The sequence below is a fragment of the Anarhichas minor genome, unplaced genomic scaffold, assembly GCF_050575085.1.
Source record: "Anarhichas minor isolate MPS153535 unplaced genomic scaffold, ASM5057508v1 ptg000027l, whole genome shotgun sequence".
In the NCBI taxonomy this organism is placed as follows: domain Eukaryota; kingdom Metazoa; phylum Chordata; class Actinopteri; order Perciformes; family Anarhichadidae; genus Anarhichas; species Anarhichas minor.
In genome coordinates, this window is record NW_027466473.1 from 10,701,514 (window position 1) to 10,716,941 (window position 15,428).

Below are 15,428 nucleotides of genomic sequence, written 5' to 3' on the forward strand. Positions count from 1 at the left end.
CAAACGCCCAGCTTCACACTCAAACGGTTACATGTTGCTTGTGGAAGCATCCACAGTGGGAAAGCAAGAGGCTTTTTGAACTTTAAAAAAACAAACAAACAAAACAAACTTCGACTTCATTTCACCGGTTAAGTACATACATGAAATCTGACCTCTGCATGTAGCCCATTCTAGCAGTGGGCTGCTGTAAAGCGGCAGGGGAGCAACCCGGGGTTCAGGACCCCGCTCAAGGACACTTTGACACTTTTACTGTAAGAGCTGGGGATAGAACCGCCGTCCTCGTGGTTAAAGGATGGCCCGCTCTACCCACTGAGCCGCCCCAAGCAGCCATATGCCTTTCATTTACACTACGTTACCGTTATTCTTTATAAACAACACAGACGCATGAATAGTAGAGTATCATATCGAGTCACTGTGCAGCATTTGGTAGATATTTGGACTAAAACTCAAGTGATTGTGGCCTGGGTCCAGACCCTTTGAGTGCCAAGGAGGGAGACCAACACTTAGTCCCGCCCGTGGTGCTGATTGGCTAACGCAGTTGTTACGGCCAGAACCGAGGAGCAATAAAAACATTGGACACTATTAACAAATTAATTTCACATATACTGCTTGTCTTCTCAATATATATATATATATATATAATAACATCGCAGGCTAGTTCTGTTTCCGCTCCACTCTTAAAACACCGGCACAAAGTATCACCTGTCGACTTAGAATGAAGTTAGATTCAGGCGGATACATTGATCTCTAGTGTGTTTTTCCCCATTGAAATCAATCAGAGTGTCAGACTGAAGATTGAAACGGTGTGCAACGAGTTGACAGTCCTGTCTGATATCAGGCAAAAGTGATAATGGAACTCTGAAGAGAAGTCAACCCTACTTGCTCCGGGGGGATTCCCTCTCTTCAGATCAGATATTTACTGCCAGTGTTTGTAGTATGGTCCAGCCTTCCGCCCTCCCCCGGCTCCCTCGAAGGGGTTGTGCTGTAGGATGGAATAAAATGTGCATGCTCAGCAATATATCTCTCCTTTCCCCCCTCTGGTAGTGCTTACTCCTCCGCAGCTTCTATCTTTTTCTCTTTCTAATCTGTGTTCATTCACCACACCAGACCATCATTAATTCTCATTAATTCTCCCACATCTCCCTTTAGCAGACTTCCTCACTGTTTGTTTTCATATTTCACAAGAATCTGAAAATAACTGTTAATCCTATCCAGTGTGTTTATTTGTTAGTGTATCTAAATGACGGATGAGTCGTAAAGGGAGGAAACTGCCCAAACATAATATGTTAAGACCCATGTGCCAGACACACAAACCTGCCATCACATCTGCCTCTCATGCTAATTTGGGATTGTGATGGTTGATATATGCCCACTGGGATCTTAAATGGCCATTTACCAGTTTACCAGCTCTCTGCTCTTCGTTTCTCGCTGCATGTGACCACTGCGTAGCCTCTGTTCCTCCCAAGGAAGTGTGCTCTCCTCGGATCTCATTAGTCCAGTCCCCCTCCATAAACACCCGGTCGCAGAAGGCCCGGAGCATTGGGTCCTCTAATGAGACCCATCCAGATGCTCCCCGCTCATCTGGACAAGCACAGATCAAAAAAAAGCAACCAGACCTTTTTAACCACGGCCCCCTAACCAGACCAAAGGCTATCCTCTCCTAAGAAAGGTTGTGACCTTAGTCCTCGCTGTGTTTACAGTCTTGCACACACAGGCATTCAGTACAGCTGTAACCTTTAGCTTTCGCATTTTTTATGGCGATAGCAGCTGCTAGATAGAGTAAACCTTCCAGTCAATAAGTTATTCTACTTTCAAAATATATTTATCATTTTCTTTTAATGTATTGTTTCAGCTGACCGTATTCTTGGTGTGTATTACACCGATGTACGTCTTTATTATTGGAGCACAGCCACGGAAGTCAAGTGCACATAAACCTGCTTGAGAATCTGAAATATGCGCTAAAAGGCTGTAATTGCTGTCGCTATATGATGTTCCTTTGTTCAGTGATGGAGGAAAATAATTGTTTTGTAACTTTCAAACGCCATCACTACTCAAAATACGAGTCCATTTTCCTCCAGTGTTTGCAAACAATCATTTTAATCTGGCTGTGGAAAAAAAAATCAACCATATTTAATATTCATAAAAAGCCAATAAGAAACTTTTTTTTTTTTTCCTTAACAAGTTGCACCACACATCATTTGTATAATTGTCCCTAATCTAGTAAAACATAAAATGTGTTAATCCTGTGCAGTTCTATAATTGTTTTAGACTGGTAATGACTCACTTCCACCCCCGCGCCGGCCTCACCATCTGCCTGACAAACAGACGCACACGTTTATAATTTCCAATCTTGTTCAGGCAGGAAAGAGCTCGTTGTGTTGCCGATACATTCTCAACGACTTCCTTCCTGCCTTAACGCCTTATCACAGGGCCTGACCACGTGAACGGGAAAAGGAAGATCAAATCTTGTCTTAGAGAGTGATAGAAATAAGAACCACACACAGCGAGACGACAGGATAAGAGGATGCGATCTAATGGGGACTTTCGTGATGTACCTTCTTGGCAGGCCCCCCCCCCCGGCTGCTCCCTGGCATTAAGGTGGAGTTGTGTAATCTGCCTCGAGCTACACCGAGCATAGAACTCTTAATGGTTTAGTCCACCTCCACACCTCCTCCCTCCCCTCATCTTTCCACGGTATTCTTCCTTCGCGCTCCTCCCTCAAACACACCTTATGCAAATGACACAATTTTCAGACGGCACAGCAGGCTTTTGTTTACACAGCGATCCGACCGCAGCCGGTTGCTGCTCTGCTCCGCTCCAGCAAATGTGTGTTCAGAGTTTGGAGGGAAGGAATAGCCAGCCTTGAACATCAAGGGAGCGCAACCAACAGTTTTCACTCTGCTCAGAGGCCACAAAGTGTGGCGAAATTCTTCACAAGAGAGGAGGTGAAACGAGAGAACATTTTGTACTTCAGCTTTGTTTGAAATGACTTTTTGAAAAAACCCTCCACCGTTGCACTGCTGTATTTTCATTGGACAAGGTGGGACATACAGTAGAAGAGGTGAAGAACAGGCGGCAACATTTTCAAGCTTGCCTTGTGCCTTTCTGAGGCACAGCACTGAGGGGGATCTAGAAGAAGAGGAGGACAAATCGAGGTGTTTTTTTGGATATACACAACTTTTATCTTCTGGAAAGCTCTCTGAAGGATTTGACACATTTGTTGTGGGAAAGGTTGCCTCTTGTGTGCTATGCGGGAAAACTCCCATTCACTCTGTATCTGAGAGGAATATTAGGTGAGAGATTCAGAAAAACACAAGGCCATGGACCTGGACCGCAGGGACAGAGAGCCCTGCTTGTCCCCAGCAGCATTCGTTAATCAGGTGCAATACTCTAACATCCTGGAAGGAAGGTTCAAACAGCTGCAAGGTAAGAGTCACACTGACCTGTCGATACGGTTGAAAGGGAAATTCCACTCTCTTTGGGAATTTATGATGCACCTTTTATCGAATGGTTTTAGGTTAGCTAAGCCGATATATTTGAATAAAGAGTTGTTTTATTGACGTCACAGGTTTGAGCCTCAAGTTCTTTATTGTGTGGCGTATGGAAATTAAAAGTTATTGATGAGACTTTTCACACATGTCCTGAAATGTGAAATATTAAGTAGAATAGGACTATTTGGTAGTCCTACAGCAGGTGCTCTGGGTTGTGAACTAGTCCTCAGTAATAGCTCAGCATTTCTCTGGTATCCTCCAGTGAGAGGTTAAAGAGACTCCTCTCTCTCATTTAGGTTCTGTTTTTTAGTACTTAATGTGGAGAGAATCTAATGGAGCCTTGTAGACACACAGTAGGCTTCAGCTCAGCTCTAAAGCAGGCAGTCTGGCACCTGATCACTGGGCCACCTGTCCTTTCTTATCTTATTACAATGCACAGCTCTGTCTCCGGTTAAGGCCTGTGAGGTCCTGCAAACAGGAATCATAGAGGCCAGTGGTTGTGACATAGGACGTAGAAAATTATGTGGTAATTAAAGTTAAAAGCTAACATTTGTAAATGTTAAATGGAGGCAAAATCAACACTTTTATTTTATTGTGTGAAGGTTTTTAGTGGATCACCATGTGTACCTGTTAGAATTCTCGTATTACCATGTGTTGTGTTCCTGCGAGCTTTAGACCCCTTAGTCACAGCCACAGAGATAAAGTATTTGCAGTAGCTGAGTGTGTTCGGGCATGAAACTGGTATTTCAGTCAGCGGTGTGCATGAAGATCAGTGTTTTGCTCGTTTCCTGTCCCTCCCCGGTTGCTGTCTGGAGCGGAGCGCTGTTATAGAGCGTGTTCGAGGGGCAAGTCTACGCTGCATGTTTGGCATTCTTGTAGTGGACCCACAATAAATTAAGCAATATCTTGATTGCCAACGAGGAAGAGATTGGTCAGATTCAACTATTCAAAGTCACGCACAGAGAAGCCGCGGGTACATGCCTACATATCTTTTTCAACTTGTCAGCCAAGAAAACCTATACTCGTGTCATTTTTGGGGTCAGAGATCGGAAACAAATTTTACGCTGACAGGAATTATTCACACTTCCCTACAACAAGAATATTGTGAAATGAGGTTCATTCAAACCGGAGTCTCTTATTTTTGAACACATGGTCAGGAGAATGGAGATGACAGATGTGTGACACGGGTTATGTTTTTTGTTGTATTGATATGTTCTCGGTGGAGTTTGCTGTAAATATACCCATGCACACATACTCAGACACACAACACATTTTGGCAACACCCACTTGTATTTCCAGTCTGACTACCCTTCAGGCTCATTCTTTATGTCACTCCCTCCCACCCCGTTCTAAACCATGGTGTGTGCTGATGAAATAGAAGATGTGCGCATACATAGGTTTGTGTCCGCTTCACACAAACGGAAGCATTTTGCAAACCATACACTGTGTTTGCATTCATTTGAAATATTTGTCACAATCTTACTTGTAGTTTATGCAAAGTAGGTGTTCCCCTACTCAACCATACAATAAACATCTTAACAGAGAAGAAGTGTTTGCGTTTCTTAGTCATTTTTAGTGGCAGGAAATTGGTAAAGACTGATTTTCAGGACCGATACCATGTCATGAAAGGACTGAACACATCTAGCATTGTTTGCCCCAGTGGTGAATGATAAGTAACTAAATAACTACGGCCAAGGATGACTGGCTTAATGGAGCACTGGGCCACATGGCTGAATTGAAGGGAGAAGAAAAAATCTTCATCTTTGTGCCATGGAACGGTCTTTATTGACACATGGCGGGACATTTGTTCACCGACCTTCACATTATCCTTTAACCCATAAAATCATTCATGTCCAATTTAAGAGAACATATACAGCTATTTCAAACCCTGACGTTTTCTAGTGGCCCAAATGACACCATGCGCATTATATTATGCAATCTTATGGTTCCTCATGTGTAAAATGCAATAGAGAGATGCGTGAAAGTCTATATTGCTCAATGCTTCCTGATATTGATTTTGGCGCCAAGACAGATAAATTGTCAGCTTGATATTTTACGTTGCTGTTCATAGATTAAGTGTAGTTTGTTTGAGCCCAGGGTCATTGTCCTGGCTACCTGCACTATCTGAGTCAACTGCTGTGGACTTAAGTTTGGACTGTCACTCAGCAGGCATTAGCAGTATGCCTCTATACAAATACACAGTACTTTGACACAAACAGAAGGTTTTTTTGCCTTCAAGGCAACACACACTCAAACGCAGAAATGTGAAAAGATGTCCAAACAAAGTCTGCAGCTCTGATGTTTTTTTTGTACTGAATTGACTCATTTCACACTGTAGTTTCTGGTTGTTATCTTTCAGTCTACCTCTATAGCCTTTTTTTCCTCATGTAATTGTATTCTGACATTTTGGTCTGTTTGGCCAAATCCCAACAAAGAGGAGACCAAGACATGTTTTCTCTCCCTCGGTGAATGCCTTGCTGCCTGGATCAGAAGCCTTTCTGTTCTTACATACTTTATTCAAGAATCTGAATTTTTTAAAGAGATCAATGTCGAGTTTTAGGTCAAGTTTCACGTCTAGTGGCACACTGTGAATTGAATGTTGTAATTTAATATTTCTAACACTCCTGGTGAAAGCCCTGACTCCAGCGGCCTCCAGCTGTAACTCAGAGTCACATTACCGTGGTGAGGTTTCACCACACGCACACACAAAATGCCTTTTGTGTTTGTACAGTTTTCCCCAATATTGACAGTTTCCTGCTTGGAAGGGTAACAAGAAAGTGCTGTTTTGGATGCTGTAGGAAAATGATTGTCTTGTTGACTTTTCACACCCTAATGTGTCTAGATGTTATGGCTGAGAGCTGCCTGTTTCTGTCTCTTTGCTCATGTGATTGGCCTCGGCCGGCCCCCTCCTCCCCTATCTTCTCCATTATGAGCCGCAGCTGCAGATGGCACAGAGGGGCATGACCTGAAGGGCATGTTGAGTTCCTTCACTGCCTTCAGAAAAGGGAAAGAGGATAGTTCTGTAAGAGAAGATTGTATCTTATTCACCCTTTCAGTGTTTGTCGTTGTAAGAGCAAACCTGTTGGCTCGGCAAAACGCATTGTCTTTCTAAACTTGTGGCCACAAACTGTTAAGTGTAACAATAACTCACGCCACATGAGGCAATGCGGCGGTTTTACCACAGCCCCTCTCTCAAAGTCTTAAGCAAAGGAAGGGCAGTTCTGCTTTTACAAGGAGAGAAAATGTCAAAACATGTGCATCTATACGTGCCATTTTGCTCACTTAGTTTTGCACTTAGTTTTTACTTGTTCACAGTTGGATATTACAAATAATTGGTCTGACGTTATGCAGGGATGCCCACCTAAACGCTGTAGACATGTAACACAGGGTTTCAATTTCCTGCAGAAATATACAAAGTAAGAGTGAAATAATAAGTGCACTCAATGATTTGATCAAACAGTGTCGGGTACATACAATACCACATTCTGTACTCTGATTGAAGTTGTTTTAGACTTCCTAGTACTGTTCTTTTATAACTGAAGCAACTGTTGACTTTGAATGTGTAGTAGATATTTGAACCTTAATTTTAATTCTAATACATACAGATTTACAAATCCAAACTCCTTGATGGTTTGTCCTCATTGTTCTCATTGCCCATGGCATCCATTCAGTATCACACTCTGAGCTCAAACCACCCACTGGTGTCAGTAAATAATGGGAACCACTAAGCACAAAACATGCATCCTGCTTTGGACTATTTGACTTTTTTTCGTCACTACTCTTTGTGATAAATGCTTCATGAAGACAAATGACAGACTCAAATTCAAGATGTCAAGGCCGTCCTCTAATGAGTGCCTTTGGTCTGCTCTGTAATCTCAAACAGCACAACAGTGTCAGGAGGACTACACATATTTGTGTATTTTGTAGGCTCATGTATTTTTTTTTGCAACCTCGACTATGTGAATTTCCATGCGTAAATGAAAGGTAAGCTTGAACTTGGATTTAGGGTTAGTACAGTTTCATGGTTATGTTTACATTTTCGTTTGTGTGCCAGATGTTGCCACTAATCCAACAAAGAATGTGAGATGCCTGAGCTGTTTAAGATATCGGATAGATTCAGTGGAGAGACACCAGGTTATGCTTTCATCCAGATTTACTTAAACATGCTAAACATGGTAGATATTTAGTGTCAAACCAGAATGTCCATACATACATAAAGTAGACACACGTACATACACACCAATCACAATGTGGTTTTCTGATCACTTTATATACATCACACTTGACTCTTCCTTAGTTCTTCAGTTGTTTCATGCACAGCTTAAATGTTCAGAATTAACTATACAAACAATGTTAGTAGTACAACAACCTGAGATTGCTACAGTTGCATTTTAGAATATCTTTCATATTTTATATATATTGTAAGATATATATAATCTGAGTAAGGGCAGAGCTGAAAGCGAGAGAAGACTCAGACTCACACAGAGTGTTTTCCTCTGTCTTTTAGCACAAAACCATAATCTTGTCTGTGTGGGAATGACCAAGAGAAGGTTATTAAAGCAGATTAATGGAAGCAGTTTGCTCATTCTTCTTGAGAAGGGGCTGACCAGAGGCACTCATTACGCAAGCTCAGGGTGGGAGAGGGACCGGATGTCGAGAGCTTTGAAGTCGAGGGCATTTCAACCAGCCAGGAAGGGAACCAGGAAGGGTTAGGGAGGAAGGCATGACCTGGGCACGACATAAAACCAGATTAAATTGTTAGCAGCACTTAATGATTACCAGCCTGTGCATGCATTTCCTATAGCTCCTCTGAAAGCTTCTCGCATGTTTGGGAGTGAGAAAATAATCACAGGACCGGTAGTCCAGTGGGTTTGACAGTGAATGTGGTTCATGGAAATGAAAAGTGGACAAAATATGCAGTGTGCATTTGTTGCTATTGTGCGAAGTGCTTACCATGGTAAGCTATTTATGGATGGAGTCACTCCTTGTCCTCTGCGCTGAAGTGACGCCACTGGGAGCCAAAGTGCAGTGTCATGCAACACAACGAAGGGACGCAGGATTCATTGAGAAGACCGTGAGCAGCATAGGAAAACTTAAATGGGCTCAGCGGGAGGTCTCTGTCTCTCTGTCTCTATAGCTCCCCCCCTGCACACTGTCTGACATGTAATACATCAGTCAGTGTAGGGATTGTTAACCAATGTGAAACACTTGACAGCACGGGGCTTGAATGTGTTTTCAGATTTTAAATATGTACCAACAAAAACATTTATCAATTTTTCAAAACATTCTGACAATACATGCTACAGATCTATTAATTAATCCAAATTCTTTCTTTTTATTTGTATTTTGCCATTTTCTAGAGATCTGTCTTTGGAACACTGGCTAACACGGTAGTACCGTATTTTCCGCACTATAAAGCGCACCGGATTATAAGGCGCACCTTCAATGAATGGCCTATTTTAGAACTGTTTTTATATATAGGGCGCACCGGATTATAAAGCGCATAGAATAGAATAGCGTCGTAAGCGTGTCTCTTGAAAGGTGCCATTTTGGGGTCTTTATACACACAAGTGGTGTTGGACTAGGAGTAAGCACAGTACCGGTGTTTACCGCGGTGCGGCTTTGTAGTTTACCAGTCGTACTGAAACATTTTGACAGAGCGCCGTGTACAACCAGTATGGATCAACCAATTAACCAATTGATCCATATATAAGGCGCTCCGGATTACAAGGCGCACTGTCGTTTTTTGAGAAAATTAAAGGCTTTTAAGTGCGCCTTATAGTGCGGAAAATACGGTACACTCAACAGCCAGCCATCGTGGCTTTATTCCTGTGTATTTCATAGCATCAATGATGGTTGTTCACTCGAGATTTGATTTGACCCTTGTTGCAATGGGGACCACTTTATTTAACAAAAAGTGGCATGCGGAAAATATAGAAACTTTCCCATGGGAAGTTTTAAATCGACATTGTTTTGGCTATTGTTTAGAATATGCTCATAAAGCTCTGCCACCTCTGACCGCCCGGGCCGCTGCCTTGCTCCCCACAGTCGCTCCCTCCCTGTGGCTTCCAGTCGGGGTTTCCTCGAGGCGCGTGTTCAGCCGTTGGGCCTCTCGTCGCCTCTCCATGTCCACCGGCCCCGCAGGTGGCGTTTCAACCAACACCTGTTCTTGGTCTCGTCCCAACCTCCTCGCCCCCATAATATGAATTAGTGACATAAGACTTGTTTGTCTTAAACGGCACATAGTGTAAGTTGTTCTGATGTGACATTGTTTTCCATTATGGATGTGCATGAGCCTTGGCTCAGCGATTCATTGTGTTGTATATGTCTCCATTTTATCACCAAATATGATCCGAGCCTCTATGAGCCACACAGACAGGATCAAGTCTGGCGGCGTATGTGTTCAGATTACCTGTAGATAATCATCGTTATCAACAGTGCCAAAGTTTATTTGGGGGTTAAATAGAAAGCAACAGCAAGCTAAATCCCAGCACCTTCAATAGTAGATACTGCACTGGCTGAGCCAGGCCCCCACTATACTCCCCCGCCTTGACGTATACTTAAAGCATGTTTAAAGTGACTGGTCATGCCCAAATATGCCTTTGAAACATCCAATGATGCCTGTAACTACTAGTTCTGATCTGCCATTAGTAAACAATGGGGAAAAAAACATGGCCGAGGAGATTCTAATCGCTTGTTTGCCTTGCTTACACAAAAACGGGCTCAAGAAGTACAGGCAGATTTCCAGGATAGTCCAGGGAGCTTTCAATGCTCACTTCTGTGAAATTTAAATGAGAATATATTTAATTAATGCTTTTAAGGCACATACAGTACTACTCAATGATTTAGAGGTAGAGTCCAGTTTTAACATTTATCATATTTTGTATTGTAGTAAAATATCTCAGAAAAAATAGGTTGTTGATTAATACATATTAGATATAGTGTATACTTGTTAGGAATGCATATAACATTCAGAGCAGCAAATATTTATTTAGTGGTGGATCGCAGGCATGTCGACATAAGTAAATAAGGCAGTTTCATGACACTTTGCAGCCTCTGACGGTGGTACGTTGTATTTTTAGTGTGGGCAAACTATTGCCTTAAACTGTCCACGTTTCAAGGCTGGTGTGGAAAGATATTACTGATTATGCAATGCTTAGTAAGACTAACTAGTAATTACTAGGCTTGCTTTGTAATGCTCACAATTTCCCACTGTTCTCTCTTGTCCTCTATTGTGTAACAATGTTTTCAGGCTCTTCAAGTATTTTGCATCTGACAACATGCGGGAGACATAGTCTCGGTTTCTTGTCTCACCTTCAGCCACCAGCCTGTTCTCTGTTAAAAATAAACAGTTTCTGTTGCAAAGCATTCTTACGGGTTAGTAAAAATGATAAACCATTGACGTGGATGTGCAAATGTTACAGTTGACATATCCTCCTGTGCACTAACCACACAATCCACAAATGTCACATTGTTAGAGAAAACAGCTGCACCGCTGTTGGCCTTATCCACCGTAACAGCAACTGATGACAAGTTTGTGTTTGTTTAACAGAATGATATTCGTTTTTGTCTATCCTTGTGTGCTTGTTCAGTAGCCTTGTTATTAGCAGCGGAGCACCAGCAAGGTTGCAGTATTTCTTCTTCAGGACTCCTGCCCACTGCCTCCTCCTCAGGGCCGGGTGTGTGTCACAACATGACCAAGCGCCAGGAGGAATGTAGGCTCCTCAACTGAAGCTCACCTGCCACAGTAATCCACCTCTGCTGGCTCATTGAACAGCTTCAAATCGCTTAGTGGTCCTTTAATAATGGAATAATCTGTTAACGTGGTGCATGGGAGAGATGGGAAGAGAGACAAAGCAGGTTTAGTGAGGCAGTTCTTTGAAAGTTCAAATGAGAATAAAATGAAAAAGACCCAAAAACTCAAACAACCAGCACAGCCTTTTACAGTATGTAACGGACCAACCAGGGCTAAAATACAGCAGGGCTGTTTGCCTGATAGTAGTCGTTTGAGTGTGATTTATTTGTGCTGAATCTGGAAATTTGAAAACTCAAAACAACACATTGTTGAGGGCTTTTTCATAAAACGTGTTGACTCATGTGTATATGTGTACTTTTGCAGCTATTCACCGTAATGTCATTGGGTTTATCTGCTGTTCAGCTCTTTGTCTGTAATGCATGTGCCCTCTCCATTATTACTCAGCCCTCAAGCAGGAAATTAGAGAGGTATGCCGGGGTGAGACATCAGTAGATGATACACAATGCTCATGTGCTCGTGCAGCCTTGTGTGAGATACGGACATTTCAAGAACCAGTTAATATTTGGAAATTTAGATTTTTACTACTCTACTACACAAGAATACAGCCAAATAGACGATCATGGGTATTCATACTACAAGCAGGTACATGTCACTTACCAGCAGTACAAAAAGCCACATATTTCTCTTTTTCATTTAATGTTCGGCTCTCTTCTCCTACCCACTTCCATGTGTTGTTCTGCTGCCCTCAGCGCTGGTGCAGAGCACGGACAGCCTCATTTTATACTGATTAATGGAATATATTCTGTTTTTGTTTCGTTTAATGCTGGTCCGTGCACTTTGGCAGACACTGCTGTCAGGAGAACTGCAACCGAGGCAAGGAAGTGCACAGACATTTTTAACATTAGCTGTGACCGTCTTTATTGTTTGTTTCAGGAAATGATCAGCAGATTGCTGTAACTTTGCTGTTAAAGCACAACATTACAAGAAGCTATCTGTATTAGTTATTTCAATAGAGGACCTCTCCAGTAGTACAGTATCGATACAAGGGAAACACCTACAGCTCGCAACAGGTCAAGCGTTACGTCCCCTGGTATTACTCCACCTTAGAAAGCTTGTGTGACATTTCTAAATCTTGTTCTTTTTTTAGCTGACAGTTGGTAGAGTGGTGATTTGCACAACATGCTGGCTTTGGTCACTTCACATTGCTCTTTTTGCAGTGGCTTAGTATTTCGTAATCAGTCAAAGACAGTTATGAGCTAATAAGTAGTAATACTTCCTGAGCCACTAATAGCTTTCTTTTATCATGCTTCAACCAATCTCATTCACTTTCACTGCAAAACAAAACAAAAGATTTTTTTTTTAAATTCCACAAGAACTGTCATTATTGTACTGACCTCGTGATTAAATCTCATGGACCTCTTTTGATACGACTATGTTCAACTTGCTGACCTTCAAAATGTCCCACTATTACATGAACTGCCTTCATATGTGGACCTTGCCTTCGGGGTTGAAAGCCGATAGTGTTGCATTTGAACGTTACAGTAGTTTGCAGTTGCAAGCCTTACGTTCTACATGAGATCAGCATGTAGCATGCATGTGGTTTAGAGAAATGCAATGTGTATTGTTCTATAAAACAAACCATGCTGTCCGAGCTTTAACTTCAGTAAAACAAGACCGTTGGCAACATTTAGTAATAATACTAAGAAATGGTTGAATCGAATAGGGAGAAGGATAGTTTGTGTACAGACCTTCCCCCTCAAGGCTGATTTGATGCAACATATGAAGCGCACAAGATGTAACTTTTGAGTTCATGTTGTTACACCAAGCTGCTTTGAAGGCTTTTTCTCATTGTTTTATGAGCGACATTTATCTTCACCGTTATATTTCATTCCACACGGATGCATGTAGGTTTTGTTTTGTCATCTCATTATCACAGAGCTGCTCCTCTGATCCATTTACTGTCTGCTTCAGGTCATTAAGTACAATGGTGCTTTCAAAAGGCAGGAAGACCTTGCGTCCTAGAAATGAGGTCACCTTGTTAGGTGGCAAAGCTTCTTACTCCCTCGGTCCATATGTCTGAGCTGCTGTTACAGCTTAATTTATTGCGATTCTTTTTTTTTTTAGTCCTGCTCCAATGAAGAAACCGCAAATGCCATTGTCTTCATGTGCAGTTTTGCATTGTCACTTTTCTCTCCTTAAATCACATCATCAGAGTAATTAGCAAAGCACACGTGAGCGGAGTCATCAGTACACTTTGGTCCGAGGAGTGAAAACCTCTCACTAAGCTGTCAATGCAGTGATCCTATAGAATTAATGGCGTAGCTTATCTGTGAAATGAACTGCTCAGGACCAGGGCTTAAGTCCGCGTGATTTACTGTCATCCGTGTGCTCTCAGGAGTGACCAAAGTTGGAGACTCTGTTGGTGTTTGTTTCGAAACCAAATTGATTCTTTGTAAATATATATATCCCTGGCGGCATTGATATTGATGCCGGTGGCATCTCAGTCAGGGGAAGTCAATTGTACTCTTGGTATAAATCAACTTCAGCCCCTCTCTCTCTCTTTCTCTCCCTGTTGTTTCTTTTGCAGATGAGCGTGAAGCAGTACAGAAGAAGACCTTTACCAAATGGGTAAACTCTCACTTAGGCCGTGTGACTTCTCGCATTGGTGACTTGTACACGGACCTGCGCGATGGCCGCATGCTAATCCGCCTTCTGGAGGTGCTCTCGGGAGAACAGCTGGTCAGTATAATCTGTGGTCACACAGAAACCCCCCCCCCCCCCCCCCCCCCCCCCCCTCTCTGTCGTAACCCTGACCCAGGTCCTGAGCATGACCCTCACCCTGCACCACAAGTCAGGAGGAAGGAGAAATCATGCTCTCCATTTCTTCTTTCTTTTGTTATGTACTTCTCCTCCTGCTTCGACTTTTAAATTGCTGCCGCCCTTTCGTCTCCATGTATGTTGTAATCTTTATTTTTCCTCTGCTCCCCTCAGCCAAAACCCACTAAGGGCCGCATGCGTATCCACTGCCTGGAGAATGTTGATAAAGCCCTGCAGTTTCTCAAGGAGCAAAAAGTCCATCTAGAAAACATGGGTTCACACGACATTGTAGATGGGAATCACCGTCTCACCCTGGGTCTCATCTGGACCATCATCCTTCGCTTCCAGGTAACATATAGAGTAGTGTTGAAGAGCGTGTGCCACGTTGCTGAAGCGGGTTTGGCTTTGAGACGTCAGGTCTCTGCATGGAGCCCATCCTCAACCTCACAGATATCGTAATAGAGGTTAATACTGCTGCAATGTGATTTAATTAAAAGATATTCATGCTAATATTTTAGTCTAACTTACTGCCATTACTTTTGAATCCTCCCTGAAATTTGGTATAATATACAAACGGATAATAGATTATAGTCATGACATTGCAAGGACTAGTTATCTAGCAATTGTGTAAAGTGGTGTGGGAACAGTCTTAACTAAACAATGCTGTGCTGACAGATCCAGGACATTAGTGTGGAGACGGGGGACAACAAGGAGAAGAAATCCGCTAAAGAGGCCCTGCTGCTTTGGTGCCAAATGAAAACTGCTGGGTGAGAAAAGAGTGGGAAAGGGATGACTTAATCACACGGGATAGATACTTTTGATTTGTTGAAGATATACCTAACCGTTTATGATATTAGTGGTTTTACTGAAGTGGTAACTGATGAGTTAATGATTGATGACTTCTTATCTGGCCTCTGCAGATACCCCAATGTCAACATCCACAACTTCACCACCAGCTGGAGGGATGGCCTGGCGTTCAGTGCCATCGTGCACAAACACAGGTCATTGACTTCTTCCTGTACCTCCTACAATACAACTGGCCCCTGTTAAGCATATACTTGTGATTAATTATAACAGGTCTTTCCTTTAAAGAATCTTCACCCTCTCTTTAATCTTTCTTAACCTAATGATGAGCACCTGTCCCAGTACCAGGGGGCTCAGGAGTGTTTTTATCCCCTTTTCTATTTAGGTCTCCTCCTACTCCTCCCATCCTTCAGTCTGCAGTCTGGCTGAAAGGATGAAAATAGGGAGTAAGATGACCTAGATCACAGAAATAATAACCCACTTATTTTTGATGAAGAGCCATGCTTGATAACTCTCTTGCACACCCTGCTGTTCAATGCAATGAATGTCTAATGTGATAC

General features: G+C 42.5%; 1 protein-coding gene across 2 annotated transcripts in view; it reads left to right on the forward strand.

Moving 5' to 3' along the window:
• Positions 1-2,788: 2,788 nt before the first annotated feature.
• sptbn2 (spectrin, beta, non-erythrocytic 2) overlaps positions 2,789-15,428 on the forward strand; it is a 28,626-nt gene continuing 15,986 nt past the window's right edge. For both annotated transcript variants that reach the window (XM_076101158.1, XM_076101157.1), the window contains exons 1-5: positions 2,789-3,426; positions 13,835-13,986; positions 14,239-14,412; positions 14,740-14,831; positions 14,985-15,065. In XM_076101158.1, coding sequence (XP_075957273.1) covers positions 3,321-3,426; positions 13,835-13,986; positions 14,239-14,412; positions 14,740-14,831; positions 14,985-15,065 — 605 coding nt within the window. In that variant the 5' untranslated portion in view covers positions 2,789-3,320. The remainder of the gene's footprint in view (positions 3,427-13,834; positions 13,987-14,238; positions 14,413-14,739; positions 14,832-14,984; positions 15,066-15,428) is intronic.